This window comes from Lagenorhynchus albirostris, chromosome X, assembly GCF_949774975.1.
Source record: "Lagenorhynchus albirostris chromosome X, mLagAlb1.1, whole genome shotgun sequence".
Taxonomy (NCBI): domain Eukaryota; kingdom Metazoa; phylum Chordata; class Mammalia; order Artiodactyla; family Delphinidae; genus Lagenorhynchus; species Lagenorhynchus albirostris.
In genome coordinates, this window is record NC_083116.1 from 88,004,466 (window position 1) to 88,023,830 (window position 19,365).

The 19,365-nt window shown below is 39.1% G+C and overlaps 1 protein-coding gene across 2 annotated transcripts in view; it reads left to right on the forward strand.

Moving 5' to 3' along the window:
* SHROOM4 (shroom family member 4) overlaps positions 1-19,365 on the forward strand; it is a 217,140-nt gene that overhangs the window by 97,706 nt on the left and 100,069 nt on the right. For both annotated transcript variants that reach the window (XM_060137396.1, XM_060137399.1), the window contains exon 2: positions 7,797-7,948. In XM_060137396.1, coding sequence (XP_059993379.1) covers positions 7,797-7,948 — 152 coding nt within the window. The remainder of the gene's footprint in view (positions 1-7,796; positions 7,949-19,365) is intronic.

The following is a 19,365-nucleotide window of genomic DNA, read 5'->3' on the forward strand; positions in this document are numbered from 1 at the left end:
GCTCCAAGATAAGATGAGGGATTGATTCCGGTTTTATGATATGTCAAGATAGAAACTGGCTGGTGATTTAAAAAAACACTTTTCATCTTTACCAGTTGGCAGGTAAGGAAAACAAAATGTTTGTCTTCATTTTTATTTCCTACATAAATCATCCACCTTATTGGAAGGGTGGGTGTAGGAAGAAGAGCAGATGAATACTGTCTCAAAGCCCAGTGGAACAATGGGCAAATTCATAAATTATAGGCCTATTGTAAAGACTTACCCTTTAAGTGAGATGTTTTTGCCTTGATTAAAGCTATGAGTATGTGAAAATAGTGCCCAATCCTTGGGCCCTACCTCAGAAATATAATCTGTATAGTGTAGAGTTCTTAATTTTTAAAATTCTTTCTTAAATTAAGGAATTTTATATATATATATATATAATACATATATATAAAAAACACATATCTCAGTGAATTTTTTTTTTTTTTTGCGGTATGCGCGGCTCTCACTGCTGTGGCCCCTCCCATTGCGGAGCACAGGCTCCGGATGCGCAAGGCCCAGCGGCCATGGCTCACGGGCCCAGCCGCTCCACGGCATGTGGGATCCTCCCTGACCGGGGCACGAACCCGTGTCCCCTGCATTGGCAGGCGGACTCTCAACCACTGCACCACCAGGGAAGCCATCAGTGAATTTTTAGATGTGTATATTTCCATGTAATCAGTTCCCAGATTAACATGTAAAACATTTCCAGCACCCCTGAAACTTATGCTCATGTGCCTTCACAGTCAGTACACCCTTTCAAGGTAACTACTAGTCTGAGTTTTATCACCATAGATGAGTTTTGTCTGTTCTTGTCCTTTAAGTAAAATGGAATCATACAGTATGTATTGTTTCAGTCTGGTCTCTTTCACTCAGTGTAATATTTTGCTAGGCATCCGTTTCGTTGCATGTATCAGTAGTTTGTTCTTTCTTTATTTTTATGAAGTGTGCTACTTTGTGTGTAGGTATGTCTTGGATTATTCCTAGTTTTTGTCTATTGTGAATAAAGCTGCTATGAATAATCAAGTCCTTTTTTTTGTGGACACATATGCTACTTTCTCTTGGGGATACTTAGGTATGGAATTTCTAGGTGCTAGATTAGGTACACAGATTTCCAAAGTGGTTGTACAATTTTACACTCCCACCAGAAATGTGGAGTTCATATTGCTGTACATACCTTTTTAGTGAAGTTCCTGTTCAAGTCTTTTGCCAATTGGTTGTGTTTTTCTAATTGATTTGTATTTCTTTTTATATTCTGAATGTAAGTCCTCTGTCAGATATACGTATTATGAATATGTTTCCAATCTGTGGCTTGGCTTTTCACTTTTTCAGTGACATTTTAAATGAACTTATTTTTTAATTTGATGAACTCCAATATAACACTATATCTTTTATGATTATTGCTTTTTGTATCCTGCCCATAAAACTTTGCCCACCTCAAGGTCATAAAGATATTCTCCTATGTTTTCTTCTGAAAGCTTTATGGTTTTAGCCCTCTCATTGAAGTCTATGATCTGGCCAAAAAATTTTTAGTAAAAATTTATATCAGTAAAAATGTTTTGAGCATGTTTCCCCAATATACATAATTTTATTTATGGATGATACAATCTACCACCACCAATATTAAATACTAATAAAGTTTTGTTTTTTTTTTAAATTTATTTATTTATTTTGGCTGTGTTGGGTCTTTGTTTCTGTGCGAGGGCTTTCTCTAGTTGCGCGAGCGGGGGGGCCACTCTTCATCGCGGTGCGCGGGCCTCTCACTATCGCGGCCTCTCTTGTTGCGGAGCACAGGCTCCAGACGCGCAGGCTCAGTAATTGTGGCTCACGGGCCCAGTTGCTCCGCGGCATGCGGGATCTTCCCGGACCGGAGCATGAACCCGTGTCCCGTGCATCGGCAGGCGGACTCTCAACCACTGCGCCACCAGGGAAGCCCCCTAATAAAGTTTGGTTTTTTAAAAATTAGATAAATATAAACAGAACTTCCATTATCACCCTTTCCAGTAGATCATTTGTGCATAGCCTGGGATATATAAATCCACCCTGGAGACTACTGTTCTAAACCACCAAAGGCTAAATAACATTTTTGACAAACACTGATAACATTAATGTCAGCAAAAGACTTCAGTGTTAACAAATGGCTAGAGTTGACAAAGTGTGAAGAGGACCCCAATGAGCATATTTGCTGATAATGTAAGAAACTCTGAGTTTGCTCTTGCACAGTGGTGTTTGTTCTCCCTTGCCTGACTTAGAGAGACAGCAAGACTGATCTGACTTGGTAGGAGCAAAGACAGACTTGCTTTTGGTCGCTGATGTAGGGTACAGTACTCTTGACTCCCTATCCCTTTTCTCATTACCAAGTTCCTAGAGCTGAGCTTGGCTCTGGACTGACTTTTTGGCAAAGATACTTAGAATTTGACTTGGGGTAATCCCTGGGGAAATTTAATGATTTGGAGCTTAGAGAGCTTTCCTTGTGAGGATTAGTAAAATAGATGGTAATTAAGCAGCTGGGGAGGAAGGAGCTGTCTGTAAGGATAGGTCATACTGTGGGGCACAGCATAGCTCCCTTGGTCCAAGGTCAAGAGAGCCGATGGGCGTGATCCACAGAACTGAACATTCTGGGGCAGCCCCTTGTAGGATTCTTAGCTGGTAAGGTAAAGAATATCTTTTCCTTTGATGTCCACCTCCTCAGTCTAGTTCCATATAGGACTTACTATTTAGAACCATGCCTACTTACATCTTTTTAATTGGGTGATGTTTTTGAATTCTCATTTATTTGAGAGAGGTTTTTGTTTTCTGTTTTGCCTTTTGGGAAGCTGGGGTAAGGTAGAGAAGATGAAATTAGGAACAGCAATTTCTTATTTTTCAAATCTAGACTACTTTGGAATTTGGGAGGAATTTTAAAGGGAGAAAGTTGCTAAAAGAAACAAGTTAGGGCAGGCAGTTTGTCTGCAACCCAGGATCAGACGGTTGAAAGTCATGGCAAAGAAAGAGATCACAGAGGTTTCAAAGCCTGTATCTCCCTTTTCCAGGTCACTCTGATTGATCTCTCCTAGCATGGTCAGATTCTAAGGGCTACCAATGGGGTAAGAGAGGGCAGATCAGAAACAGCCCCCAACTTGTGGTCTGTTCAAGTCAAACTAAGTTTCAGAATAAGCACAGACTTTATTATTTGATGATCCTACTTCCTAATAGTTAAACTTCTCAAAGACAGATTATCTCCATCTCTACATTTTCTCTCTATTGATTCCCCAGAAAAGGCCAAATTGCTGAATTGGTGTCTGGAGTGTTACTAAAAACTTGAAAATCTTTCAAAAAGTGATAAAAAGACATTCAGAGGATATACTTATTTTAAAAAAGCAATATAACTATTGTATTCTAGGTGGACCTTTTCCATTTATGTAGTAAAAAAAATCAATTCATACAATTAACTATGTTATTTGCCTTCTTAGACAATGGACACGCTGGTGGAGGTAGGAGAACGGGCGGGTACAGTGGTCCCTAGGTATCCGTGAGAGATTGGTTCTAAGACCCCCACGTGGATACCAAAATCCATGGAAGCTCAAGTATCTTACAGGTGGCCCCCCCTGTGCATGGGATTTTGCATCTGTGGATTCAGCCAACCAGATGAACCCGTGGAATGCCGGAACATCCTGCGGAACATGCGCCGTGGCATAATTTGGCCAGAAGCTCCTAGAACTGGCCAACAAAGTTTCAGTTAATGCCTAGTTTTTCTAATAAATTTATTGTAGCAAGCAGAGGTATTCACAATCATGCCATTGACTTTTAATACTGCTCTTACACTATTGTAATAAGCATTCAATACTTGCTGGTTATTGTTGCAGATGGTATGTCTCCTGCTGATGCGTTTTTCCCCCAAGATAAACCTGGCTTAACTTTTCTTTCCTTCACTTTCTCATATTTCCTAGTTTAGTCAAGAGACCCAAGCAAGTATCTGCTAGTATCTTTTATTTAGTATAAAAGCTACTAGAAAGCCAGTAAGTACTGTTAGGTCCATTTTCCTTTGCCTTTACTCTCAAGCGGCCAATTTGTCACTTTGTTGACAGTTATTAGAGCACTTCGTGCTTCATAGAAGATCCATCAAAAATTTCCAATTCATCAGCTCATTAGCACAAAATGGGGCTTCAGGAATCTCTTTCTCTCAGTGTCCCAACTGTGCTTTTATAAGTGTTCAAACCTTGATGGACCACTCTGAAACAATGGTTAAAGACCACAGGGAAATGAGAGATTGATGTTGATTAGTTTCGAAGGAGTGAAACGTAGGTGAAGGCAAAGCACAGTGGGATTATCTGTGTCAGCAGAATGGTAATGCATGACTTTGCTAACTGTACATAGGTCACTGAATGTCAGAGCTCCACAGGTCGTCAGAGACCATCTAGTCAGACCCCCACGTTTTACCAGTAAGGGTGAAAGAGGCCAAAAGAGGGGAAAGGGACTTGTCCAAGGTCAATCAGCTCTTCCCAACTTTCCAGGCAACAGCTGGCTTTTGGCTATATGACCTTTATGCAATCAATTTTCAATTACTTGGACCACTCACTGCTAGCCCAGCAATCACTTGGATAATCCAAAATGACACATAAGTTAACCATCGTTTACATTGGGCTTTGTGGTGTGTGTTTATACTGACATTCCAATGCGTCTGGGTCCAATCTGAGAACTCACAACACTTCAAATGAAACAAGAAAGCCACCCTGAAGGGCTGATTCAGGAAGAGCTGGAAAGTTGACCAGCCTTACTGAATGGACAGCATCAAATGATGCTATACAGCCCTCTCAAGAAGGACATGTTATTCTCAACATGTTTGTTGATTAACACCTCTTCTGTGCCCCAGCCAGAGTTACGAGTGGCACAGTGGGAAGGGGAAAAAAATCTTTTATAGGAGAATATACATATTGTTTCCCCTCCCTTCCTTCTTCCCTTCCCCTCCCCTCCCTTCTTCCTTTCCCCTCCCCTCCCCTCCCCTCCCTTCCCTTTCCTTTCCTTTTCATTCCTTTTCCTTGCTAGAAAAATGAACAGCTGCTTTATCTTCTATATAAACAAATATGTGGTTGAGCCATCGACCTGGAGAACTGGCTATCAGGATGCCAAACAATAAATGGAAGACATGCTGGATCCCAGGAATCTAGAGGTGGAGGGGGGAGGAGGAAGACCTGTGAGCAATATTTTTTAAAAGAGTCCAAAAGTTAGGAGGAATAAGAAGGAATCTGTTGTATAGCTCAGTAAATGCCCTGGGTTTGGGAAAGGGCTAGTTTGGGGTATAGTCCAAGAGCTCTTCAACCAAATGGAGTTTCATTTCCTGATCTGGACCTGTCTGTACTTTGGGATTTGGTGCCATAATTTGCTGGTTTGTTGTCTGCGAACCCTCAAACTTGTGCTAAAATGGAGTTATTATTATTCATGTTCTGAAGGTGATGCTGCTGGTGACTGAGAAAGGGCATGGAACAGAAAAAGGGGCATGGACAATTGGCTTGAGGCTATAGTCCAAGAAAGAGTCCCTGCAAGGATTCAGATAGTGGCAAACAAAGTGGCAGTAGGGAATGCAAAATGCCTGATCTTTTGCTGCAGCCATAATTAAGCATTTTAGTTTAAAAGGTACCCCTCTTTCATTTTCTGGTCTAGAATAAACAAATCTTATTGATGTAACAAAGTGCTTAATTAACCTGAGGTGGTACTTAATATCAATACATATTGAAGGAAAGACTTGCCACGGTTAACAGTAATATGGATAATTGAGTTATATGAATTTAAAAATGGGTAGAGTGAATTAAGACTAATGTACATCAACAGGAAATATCTATTAACATTCATTAGTTAGACTCTTGTTTGTGGTTCTTTGTTAGCCTAAGGAAGCCCTTTCAAATGGCTGATGATGCCTGTTGAAAGTCCTGCCTGATGCTGAGGGCCTTCCATGGATGCCAAAGGAATGAATCATTCAAACAGAACTTCTGAAATTCAAGTACAGCGCTTTGCTTCTTCTTCTTTTTCTTTTGGTAGCAGTGACTGTGAAGTAATAATGATAATGACAATGGAAATAAGAGTGTGATCCTACTTAATTTGCTGAGAGTTGTTCCCCATTTACCAATATTGGCTTGTTTTGTCTCGAGTGGTGGCCCAGGTATTGGAACAAAGGTATATATATATATATTCAATGTCACTTGGCTAACCTATGATTTGTCAGACAAAGGTTAATTTAAAAAAATTGTTGGGTTAGCAGCAATAAATTTAATAACAGTCTGTGATTTAACTCAGAATTTCAATTTATTTGATGGGATTTTTAAAATCCTGAATTAACATATTTTTCTGAACTCAGGAGGTCTCATCTGCCAAATTGCACATGAGCTGGCCAACCTAAAGCTCAGCAATATTCTAACTTACATGGTGTGGGGATAGATTGGAGGGATGCTATAAAGGACTGAAAGAAAGATTGGAACAAGAGTAGAAGTAAATGTAAAAACACCTGCAGCAAAGACCAGCCCTTAGTTGCGCCATTTAGAACCTGCCTTTCCCTAAGAATTGTATGGTTTAATCATCCTCAAATCTTTTGCTTCTGAGAGAAACAAACAAACACCTCTTCCTGATTCCATTAGTGGGTTGGACCTTTTTTCACCTGCCCAGCTCCATGGACATATGAACTTTAGATGGTAACCCACCCCTGAATCTGGGAGCTATGTGTACTTTGTTCATTTCTGTATCTCTAGCACTAAGCACGTTGTCCCCTGCATACTAGAAATTAACCAAAATCTTGAGGATGGATTAATGGATGGATGAGATGACTCCTACCACCATGGATGGAATTGATGTTCCAATAGGTGGAACTCACCTTTGTAGTAGAAGAAATGTCACATACAAAAGTAGCCGTAAGTAAGGATCCTTGGGGGAACATTCTGCTTTGCTTTGCTTTTGCCTACCCTAGTGGCTATTATTTCTTCCTTTGCTTTCAATGCCCACGCCCCAGCCTGACTACATTCCTGCCAAGATTGCCCTTGACCAATGGAAATACTGTAGGCTATGGTGGAACAGTGAACACCCATGTTCCCAGCATTTGGTCAGTGCCCACTGTCAACAACATACTTGTTGAAGAGATATAGATAAATGATCAGTTACTTTGTATCTTTTGGATTTGCAATTCCACTCACAGAAGGTTGAGCTGGAAGCCACCTTCAGGGTCTTCAGAGTCAACCCCTTGCTCCCAGATCCTTCACATACTAACAACCCTGTGAGGTAGGGTTGCTTATTATCTGTATTTCACATATGGGGCCATTGAGACATGGAGATGTTAGGTAACTTGCTTGGAGTCACAGAGCTAGGAAGTACTAGAGCCAAGATTCACACTCAAGTTTGTCAGACTTCAGAACCTGCCCAAAGAGAGAAGGACTTGCCAAAGGTCATTTTGCTGAATCCTAGTTCTTCTGGCTCTAATTTGTGTGCACAATTTGCTATTCCATGCCCACACTGTGGAGTTCCTTCGAACATCGTTTTCTTATTTAGAAGTACTTGTCTCCCCAAATGGACTGTTGGTTCCTCCAGGGCAAAGATTGCATTATATCTGTGTTGTTTTCTTCCTCAAGGGCTTGCCCAAGATTTGCCTTCAGTAAATAATGGCCTATAATCAGCTTCTTAGCTGCTCCCTGGAGGGTCTTGGTGCCATCCCCCAGGACTATTTGTGGCTCAGAAGTTGGGAGGAGCCAGGAAGTAGAATTTGGGGGAAGGAATCGCCTCACCACCTGCTTTCTTTTTTGTCCTCTGCAACACAGATTGAAGATGGAGGCAAGGCAGCCTTGTCGCAGAAGATGAGGACTGGTGATGAGCTGGTGAATATCAATGGCACACCATTGTATGGCTCCCGCCAAGAGGCCCTCATCCTCATCAAAGGCTCCTTCCGGATCCTCAAGCTGATTGTCAGGAGGTAAGGCACAGGGAGATTTGCTATTAGGTGCAGGAGCTGCTGAAACCACTTGGTTGGTAGAAAAACCTCAATAGAGGCATGTCTCTATCAATATCAAGGAAAGAGGTGTTTCATGTGAACAGAATTTTGCAGACAACTGAAGCAGAATGGCATAAGAGAAAGGGCCTTTGGTTCAAATCCTGGCACTATCTCATACTACCCATGTCATCTTGCATAAATTTATTTTACCTCTGAAAGACTCACTCTCCTCATTTGCTTTTGAGAGAACTAAATGACTCAATACACACCAAGGGCCTACCTAACCCAGTGTTTTTCTGTATCCTCCATCATAAAAGACTGCCACTGCTGAACCACATAGATTTAAAGAGATCCTACTCCCAGCCATGGTAGGCACTCTGGAGGCTGTGGCAAACTCTAAGACAGGAAGCCTGCCCTTGAGGAGTGTACTGTCTAACAGGGGAGAAAAGACACACATAAGACAAATTAATTAGCAATACATTTTTTTAAAGAAAGCCGTAAAGGAGATTCCACAGGGCGAAGGGTGATTGTCAAATGAATTGTTCAGACAGAAATTGCTATTAGAGTTCAAGAGAAAGAGAAAGCACGTCAGAAGAGATGGTTAGGGTAAGACTTCATAGAGGAGGTAGAATCTAAGCTAAAAAACAGGTAAAATTTGACAAAGAAACCATCAGGAGGGGAAAAGCTTTCTAGGTAAGTAGAGTGGCACAAGCAGGAGGAAGACAAGGACATATTTGGAAGATAAGGACAGTCATTCTACTGCTGCCAAAGCATCCACCTATAGGTGAGCTTACCATAGGTCTCCCTTTCATTTTGCTGCTGTATCTTTGTTCTCTACTCCTGGAGCTCATACTTCTCCCTTTCTGTTAGTTTCCTTTATGTTATACACATGCCTAAGTTTTTCCATCTTAATTATTTTTATTAGAAAAAATTTTGTGTCTTCCTGTATTCATACTTCCTCCTCTGGCTTCTGCCCCATCTTCTTCTTTTTGTTCATATCCAGTCTCTCAAAAGGCGAGTCTATACTCACTGTTTCTACTTCACCTACCTTCACCTACCATTTAGCTTTCCACCCACTGCAGTCTGAATTTGACTCCCAGAAGTCCACTGAAACTACTCTGTCAAAATATATGTATTACCTCCTAGTTGTCAGAGTCAATGGGTTATTTCTAGTCTTTATCATATATGACTTACATATGGCGTTTGACATTGTTGCTCTGGATTACACCCTTCTTTGTGAAACTCTCCTGCTTTCAAGATACCCCATTTCCTTGTTCTTTTTCTATCTCTCTGTTCACTTTTTAAAATGAGGTTCCTCTACCACCTGCTCTTCCTCTGCCTATCCCTTAAATGTTGGTGTTTCCCCTAGTTCTACCCTTTCTAATTTCATCAATATACCATGGAAAATCTCACCCGGTCCCCGAGTTTCAATTATCATCTGTGTGTGGATGACTAGATCTCTAATGCCCCAGACCCCTATAACCAACTTCTACTAGACATTTATACTTAGATGTCTCAGAAGCATTTCACACAAAACATGCTCAAAACCTAATGCATCATCTTCTTCTCCTCGCAAGCTCCTTATCTCAGTGACTGGGACCACCATGCCCTTAGTCAACCAAGCCAGAAACACAGAAGCCATCTTTAATTTTTCCGTTGTTCTCCTGCTCTATATGCAAATGATTTATCCCGAGGAGAGAGTACTTAGGGGGAAAGATTTTGAGTTAGTAAGGGTGAAGTTTTATAGGATCCCATTGATTTATTATATTACTTGCTGCTACATAAGACTAAGCCATGCCTGCCCATGTACCTAGGTAAGAGGTGACATGTTAAATAATGTCTTATACAATAGACACATTGTCACTGACTCAGTATTGGATAGGTCATAGTTTAGGTTTTAAATAAGGCTTCTTAAAGGGGCAGATTGGTGAATTTAGAAGTTTTTGTTTTAGAATCAGATAGACACATGTATGCTACTTCCTGGTTCTGTCACATGGGAAATAATAGTTCCTATATAGGAGGATGATGATTAAGTGAGGCAATTTATGTAAAATGCCTTTAACATAATAGGTTCTCAGTGAATTTCAGTCCCATTCCTTTCCCTAGGGTATAAAAGAAGCATAATTGGTAACCAAACACCATTATGAAATAAGGAGATCATCAAACTGTATTGTGCTTTGCAACCTAACCTTCAGAGACAAGATTTGCTGGGAAACCATTAGGGGTGAAAAAGATCTGACAGGAAATAAAGCCCCTTGAGAAATATTGGTTATACAGAGGTACCAGCACTTAGAAGGAATGTAGACATGATCCGTATTGGCTTCTGAACCAGTCCTAAGAATGAGAGTGTTCAGGTGTGTCACTCACTCATCCTCCCTTGGTGAGCTCCATGTCTTCTTTCTCCCTGCTGTGGTGACATCTGCCACTACCAGTCACTTAAGAGTGGCTATAATTATGGCCTTGGAGATAATCGGGCCCTTTGGTTTTCATGGTGTGGCAGGTCCTATGGCTCCCAGAACCTACGTTGTCTACCCTTTCAGCTTCTCCGTCTCAACCCCGATTGGAGGAGGCGTTCAATGACATAATTTATTAGGTGATGCTGCCCTCTTGTGGAAAACTTAACCTTCACCTATGGACTACCCTGGGGATGGTGTAGGACATTATTCCTTCTTTCCTGGTCCAAGTTATTCTTCTAATTTATGAAAGAGCTCTCAGCACATAAAAGAAATGTGATCTCCATGAAATTTAATATTTAGCCTAGTGTTTTATACTAAGGTAGAAAGTCTTTGGTTTGAGTAAAGCAATCAACTGACAAAGATTCAACACTGAGCTTTAGGTCTGAGCTTGAGTGTTTGTGGATGAATATAAAGAAGGAACTTCAGAAAATGGCTTATTCTGAAAAGCCAGCCCAGCTCTTCCTCCTATATTGCTCTTTAGATAATGGTTAACTAAGTCATAAATCTAGGTGTTGCCCTCAACTCTTCTCACTTGCCTCAAGCCACTTCAATCCAAGTTATTCCAAGTCTTGATTATTCTACTTGCTAAAAACCTCTCTGTAGCCCTTGTCTTAATCCAATTGTTCATCATTTCTTACCTGGACCATTGTAATAGTCTTCTCACTGGCTTCTAATCTTGTAGTCTCACCTCCTTCCAATCAATCCATTCTCCAAATAAGCATCTAATCATGTCACTTATCTATTTGAAAAAAAGAAAACAAAACAGGACCAATAACCATACAATCACATTGGTCCCAAGAGATAGAAGATACAGACTATATTAAGGATTTGTATTCATGAAACCATTCTTTGAGGAAAAAAAAGGATCTAAATATGTAAAGAAAAAACCTGCAATAAAAGAAGAAAAATTATATAAATGTCTATATGGGAAACTTTAACGTAATTTAACTATATCAGATAAAGTAGACCTAAAATATATACTTTAAAAGTTTGAAAACCATAATTCATAGGGTCTAATTAATAAATGTCAAAAACTGTATTCTATAGACAGTGAATACACTATATTTTCAAATATTCTGGTAACATTTAAAAAAATGATCATTGATATGCCACAAAGAAAACCTTTGCAAACTCTTGCAAGTAGACACACTTTCTCTGTTCTCTGATGATAATGTAAAACTTTTATAAACTTGAAAACAAATTTAAACAAAAGTCTTCAACTGCATGAATATTTCAGGACACAATTTATATGCAAGTATTAGCTCAAAGAAACACTGGCAGACTAATAAAAAATAACAAAAACGAGATCACGACTTATCAAATCTTTGAGAGCAATATTCAGGAGTAAATTTATAGCCTTAAATATTTCATTATTAAATATGAAGAATGAAATTATGTGACTAAGAATCCAATATAATATGAAGCCGATGGGTAGGTTTTTTTTTAATGGGGGGATGAATTAAGTAGATAAGCCTCTAGCAAATTTAATCAAGAAAACAATGATGAATTATAAATAAAATTTAAGTGATAAATGGAATATAAGAGCAAATACAAAGGTTTCTTAAATTATAGGACACTACTAAATTGTACCTTAATAAATTTGAAAATCTCAGAGAAATTTAAAATATCTAATAAATATTAAATGGCAAGCATTATTGAGAAGTTGCAAACTAAATGGACCTGTAATTGTAGAAACATAGAAAACAATCATCAAAGAGAAACTTCTACAAATACTTTAAGGTCAGATGTATTTACCAGCAAGTTCCTTCAAACTTTCTAGGAATAGACAAATTCAATTCTATAGCAGTGTTATACAGTTGAACATCTTGAAGAGTTATTCACATTGGTTTTGAAGGTAGCATCACTCTGATACCAACATCTGACAAACTGCTCCAAAAAGAACATTCTATCCAATTTTTTTTTTTTTTTTTGCGGTATGCGGGCCTCTCACTGCCGTGGCCACTCCCGCTGAGGAGCACAGGCTCCGGACGCGCAGGCCCAGCGGCCATGGCTCACGGGCCCAGCTGCTCCGCAGCATGCGGGATCCTCCCAGACCGGGGCACAAACCCGTGTCCCCTGCATCGGCAGGCAGACTCCCAACCACTGCGCCACCAGGGAAGCCCTCTATCCAATTTTTGAACTTAGATGGAAAACCTATGAATGAAATTCTATCAAACATTACTTCAGTAATGTTGGACAATAACAATTCATTGCAAGTGTTAAAAGATAATTTTTAAAAAGATAAAATCTTAACTCATAGCGATAGAAAAATGAACGTGTTGAAGATTTTTATTTAACAGTAATAAGGATATTGTAAGGTGTTACAACCAGTTCAAAGGATAAGTCAAAGAAGCACAAATTTAATTTAAAAGTAGACTACATTAACCAATGAGGAGCTATAAGGAGAAATATATCCCATTCACAATAGCAACCAAACACATACAATTCTTAGAAATGACCTTAGTAGGAAATATGTATGAAAGCAAGAAGTTGTTTATGCTGGAAATTACAAAACTGTCCAGAAAGAGAAAATGTGTAGACGCTATTTTTTATCACATGGGTAAAGTCTCAGGGCACTGTTGTAATGATAAAATTAAGACACAATTTGATGGATAGTATATACACATGCCCTGGTTTAGGCATGCTTTCCACAGACAACTTCTAAACCATTATTCTTCTAAACTCACACAAAAATCCCTTTTGAAATTCAGACAAGCAGGCTTTATCATTTTCATTTCCTTACCAATGTCATCTATCAGCCTGCAGGTCATTCTCCCACTTCTGTTTTATACTTTGGCACCTGCTTCACCATCATCTTCTCTACCCCAGTTTCTGCTGTCATACTGAAAGATTTCATTGTTCTTGTAAAGAATCACAAACTTTAGTCTTATGGGTCCTTGATCTCAACTTCAGAGATAAACCCTTCTATATCAGCAGCTCACTCCCCTGACTGTACCATGGACTGTGCCAACCTTTCAGTCAACAAATATTTATTGAATGTCTAATCTAGGCTAGAGTCTGGTGACTCAATCATGGAACCCTGACACCTTCCAGTCTTTCTCCATTGGAGTTCCTTATCTGAATCACAGAAGAAAGAAAATAAGTTGAGTGACCATTATCTCAGTTTTCCCAAGGATGGCACATAACTAGGAGTGTGCTAGATGCAGAAGAGAGAAGTTAATTCATTACATACAATGGATTCTTCAGGGCTGTGTTTCTTACTGGCGAGCATCACTTAGAAACTTGTTAGAAATGCAAATTATTGGGCATTACCATAGACGTACTGAATCAAAACTCTGAGGGTGGTACTCAGCAATATGTTTTAACAAACTTTCCAGGTGTAAAGCTTACAGTTTGAGAACCACTGTCTTGAGGGCTTCGGGCTTAATTCTCAGGAATCAGCTGAGAAAGACTAAATTCAACTCTCTGATAACAACCTTACTCCTTCTAGCTTTCACATACCCCATTCCCTTTACAGCTGCTCTTCAATATCTAGCCCTCAAATATCATTTTCCACTATTCTGTGCTCACGACTATATCTCTAGTTCTGATCTCTCCCCAAAGCTCATATGCATAGCAGCCTGGTAAACATCTCTACAGGAAAACCCAGCAGGAACTGAAAGGCAATGTGTGTAAATCTGAACTCATTATCTGGTTTATAAAACTCTCTCCCTTTCCAATAGCAGTTGGTGGTACTTTCATCCATCTAGCCATCCAAGTGAGAAACCTGAGTCATTTTTGACTCCTTGTTCTCCCTCACTAAGCCATGTTGATTTAACCTCTTAGACACTTCCAGAATTTACACTCCTCACTCCATTTTCACCACTATTGCCCTTCTCATCTCTCCCCTGTACTATTTCAGTAGCCTCTTGACTGTCTCAGATCTGTCTGCCAAGCTGTTGCCACAGAAGTAAATCTAAAATACAGATTCAATTATATTAATCCCCTCCTGGAAACTTGTAAGTGGCCTTCATTGCCCAGAGGCATGGTAAATAAGACATTGTATATCTTCATCCCTACCCATACCTGCAACTTCATCTGACACTTGTCTTTTGTGCTAGAGCAATACCATTCCCCAAGAATTTCATGCTATTTGTCACCTCTGACTCTGATCATTCTCTGCTTTCTATTGGAGCATACTTTCCTCTTCCTTTCCTTAGTTAATGCCTTCATATTGACCATTAAGATTCAGCTCTGGGGATGTTTCTAGGGTACTTTCTTTGATGCCTTGGGTTGAGTTAGGTGAACTTTCTCTGTCTCCCATAGAACTCTAGTAGGTTTTATCACATTGTGTTGAAATAATCTGTTTCTATGTTTATCTTCCCCATTACACCAGACCAGGAGTTGGCCAACTACAGCCTATGGGCTAAATCCAACCCACCACCTTTTTGGGGATGGCTTGCTACTAAGAGTGTTTTTTAAAATGTATTTTTAAATGGTTGGGGAAAAAAGAATAGGATTTTATGACATGTGAAAATTATATGAAACTCAAATTTCAATGTCCATAAATAAAGTTTTATTGGAACAGAGCCATGCCTATTCATTTACATATTGTCTATAGCTGCTTTCACACTATGATGGCACAACTCAGTAGTTGTGACAGAAACTGTCACAACTGAAAAGCCAAAAAAATATTATTTTGCCCATTACAGAAAAAAATGTGCTGACCACTGGACTACAAGAACCATGAGGGGAGCAGCTGCTTCATATTCATTGTTGTGTCCTCAGCACCTAGTACACCTTATGGCACATAAGAAGGACTCAGAATTTTTTTTTAACATCTTTATTGGAGTATAATTGCTTTACAATGGTGTGTTAGTTTCTGCTTTATAACAAAGTGAATCAGTTATACATATACATATGTCCCCATATCTCTTCCCTCTTGTATCTCCCTCCCTCCCACCCTCCCTATCCCACCCCTCTAGGTGGTCACAAAGCACCGAGGTGATCTCCCTGTGCTATGCGGCTGCCTCCCACTAGCTATCTATTTTATGTTTGGTAGTGTATATATATCCATGCCACTCTCTCACTTTGTCACCGCTTGCCCTTCCCCCTCCCCATATCCTCAAGTCCATTCTCTAGTAGTTCTGCGTCTTTATTCACGTCTTGCCCCTAGGTTCTTCATAACCTTTTCTTTTTTTAAGATTCCATATATATGTGTTAGGATACAGTATTTGTTTTTCTCTTTCTGACTTACTTCACTCTGTATGACAGATTCTAGGTCCATCCACCTCACTACAAATAACTCAATTTCGTTTCCTTTTATGGCTGAGTAATATTCCATTGTATATACGTGCCACATCTTCTTTATCCATCCATCTGTCGATGGACACTTAGGTTGCTTCCATGTCCTGGCTATTATAAATAGAGCTGCAATGAACATTTTGGTACATGACTCTTTTAGAATTATGGTTTTCTCAGGGTATATGCCCAGTAGTGGGATTGCTGGGTCATATGGTAGTTCTATTTTTAGTTTTTTAAGGAAGCTCCATACTGTTCTCCATAGTGGCTGTATCAATTTACATTCCCACCAACAGTGCAAGAGGGTTCCCTATTCTCCACACCCTCTCCAGCATTTATTGTTTCTAGATTTTTTGATGGTGGCCATTCTGACCGGTGTGAGATGATATCTCATTATAGTTTTGATTTGCAATTCTCTAATGATTAATGATGTTGAGCATTCTTTCATGTGTTTGTTGTCAATCTATATATCTTCTTTGGAGAAATGTCTATTTAGGTCTTCTGCCCATTTTTGGATTGGGATTTTTTGAGATGGAGCTGCATGAGCTGCTCGTAAATTTTGGAGATTAATCCTTTGTAAGTTGCTTCATTTGCAAATATTTTCTCCCATTCTGAGGGTTATCTTTTTGTCTTGTTTATGGTTTACATTGCTGTGCAAAAACTTTTAAGTTTCATTAGGTCCCATTTGTTTATTTTTGTTTTTATTTCCATTTTTCTAGGAGGTGGGTCCAAAAGGATCTTGCCGTGATTTATGTCATAGAGGGTTCTGCCTATGTTTTCCTCTAAGAGTTTGATAGTGTCTGGCCTTACATTTAAGTCGTTAATCCATTTTGAGTTTATTTTTGTGTATGGTGTTAGGGAGTGTTCTAATTTCATTCTTTCACAGGTAGCTGTCCAGTTTTCCCAGCACCACTTACTGAAGAGGCTGTCTTTTCTCCACTGTATATTCTTGCCTCCTTTATCAAAGTAAAGGTGACCATATGTGCGTGGGTCTATCTCTGGGCTTCCTATTCTGTTCCATTTGGGGTCCTTTGTGTTTCCATACAAGTTATGAAATTTGCCAGTGGTAGTTTGATAGTGATTGCATTGAATCTGTAGATTGCTTTGGGTGGTAGAGTCATTTTCACAATGTTATTTCTTCCAATCCAAGAACCTGGTATGTCTCTCCATCTATTTGTATCATCTTTAATTTCTTTCGTCAGTGTCTTATAATTTTCTGCATACAGGTCTTTTGTCTCCTTAGGTAGGTTTATTCCTAGATATTTTATTCTTTTGGTTGCAATGGTAAATGGGAGTGTTTCCTTAATATCACTTTCAGATTTTTCATCCTTAGTGTGTAGGCATGGAAGAGATTTCTGTGCATTATTTTTGTATCCTGCTACTTTACCAAATTTATTGATTAGCTCTAGTAGTTTTCTGGTAGCATCTTTAGGATTCTCTATGTATAGTATCATGTTATTTACCAGCAGTGACAGCTTTGCTCCTTCTTTTCCGATTTGGATTCCTTTTATTTCTTTTTTTCTCTGATTGCTGTGGCTAAAACTTCCAAAACTATATTGAATAATAGTGGTGAGAGTGGGCAACCTAGTCTTATTCCTGATCTTAGTGGAAATGATTTCAGTTTTTCACCATTGAGGACCATGTTGGCTGTGGGTTTGCCATATATGGCCTTTATTATGTTGAGGAAACTTCCCTCTATGCCTACTCTCTGCAGGGTTTTTATCATAAATGGGTGCTGAATTTTGTCAAAAGCTTTCTCTGCATCTATTGAGATGATCGTATGGTTTTTCTCCTTCAATTTGTTAATATGGTGTATCACGTTGATTGATTTATGTATATTGAAGAATCCTTGCATTCCTGGAATAAACCCCACTTGATCATGGTGTATGATCCCTTTAATGTGCTGTTGGGTTCTCTTTGCTAGTATTTTGTTTAGGATTTTTGCATCTATGTTCATCAGTGATATTGGCCTGTAGTTTTCTTTCTTTGTGACATCTTTGTCTGGTTTTGGTATCAGGGTGATGGTGCCCTCGTAGAATGAGTTTGGGAGTGTTCCTCCCTCTGCTTCATTTTGGAAGATTTTGAGAAGGATAGGTGTTAGCTCTTCTCTAAATGTTTGATAGAATTTGCCTGTGAAGCCATCTGGTCCTGGGCTTTTGTTTGTTGGAAGATTTTTAATCACAGTTTCAATTTCAGTGCTTGTGATTGGTCTGTGCATATTTTCTATTTCTTCCTGGTTTAGTCTCGGAAGGTTGTGCATTTCTAAGATTTTGTCCATTTCTTCCAGGTTGTCCATTTTATTGGCGTAGTTGCTTGTAGTAATCTCTCATGATCCTTTGTATTTCTGCAGTGTCAGTTGTTACCTCTCCTTCTTCATTTCTATTTCTATTGATTTGAGTCTTCTCCCTTTTTTTCCTTGAAGAAGACTCAAGACTTTTTTTTACGCATCCTGCTGTAGGGAAGTAGGAAAGTAGAGAATATGAGTAATTGGTCCACTTGATAGTTTTCATGGTCACCTAAATTGGCGTATGAGATTGCATTCAGTCTCTTATGGATATGGTTATTTGTGAGCCTGTTTTTATCTGATCAGCTCTAGGTTCACTGATGAAAAAAAGCCAAAAAGTCTAGTTTTTTTCCCTGCAAACCTGATGTCCAGATCTTCTACCAACATGATTAGGAGAAGGAACCATATTTTGGGGCTTTGTCCAGGCTACCTGCCACCCTCTCTAGCTGATCTTTCTCTGTTGTGATTATGCCTCTGCCATCTACAGTTATTAAATGGAAGGGGTTTAACTGTTAAAACTCATTAAAACTGTATTTGTCCTGTCATGTATTAATATACCAAGGATAGGCGGAGCTTCACAGTTGACACAGTGTTAGAGAAGTCCTGGAAAGGCAAGAGATGGAAGAATCGACATACTATTATAAAACAGGGATAGGTAAACTATGGTCTGTGGCAAAATCTGGCCTGCTACCTGTTTTTGTAAATAATGTTTTATTGGAATACAGGCATTTTCATTCATCTACATGTTGCTTTTATACCACAATGGCACAGTTGAGTATTTCTGTCAGAGGACATATGGCCCTCAAAGCCTAAAATACTTACTACCTGGCTCTTTATAGAAAAAGTTTAAAGCATCCTCCAAAAAGAAGCATCCTCCAAAAGGAAGGTATAAACATCCTCCAAAAAGAAGACCTTGAGACTATCTAAAGGTTAAAAGGACTGAAGGAGAACCACCACTGTCTACAAGTGAAACTGCATAAAAAAAAATCACAGAATGTTTAAACCAACAAACATGTGAGGCCAACTGATGAATTCTTGAGATTCAATTATTCTTTTGAGTTTGGGTGATGATGTGGTTGGTATAAGGCAAAATGAATTGTATTTGTGTTCATACAAGTATGTGTTTGCTTGCTTGCTTCCTCCTATTCAAAAGACATACACACTACTATATATATAAAAAAAACAAGGACCTACTATATAGCACAGGACCTATATTCAATATTTTGTAATAACCTATAATGGAAAAGAATCTAAAAAAGAATATGTATGTATGTATATATGTATGTTTATATATATGTATAGATACACACACACACACACACACACACACATATATATATCTGATTCACTTTGCTGTACACCAGAAACTAACACAACATTGTAAGTGAACTATACTTCAATAAAAAGATATATATTTT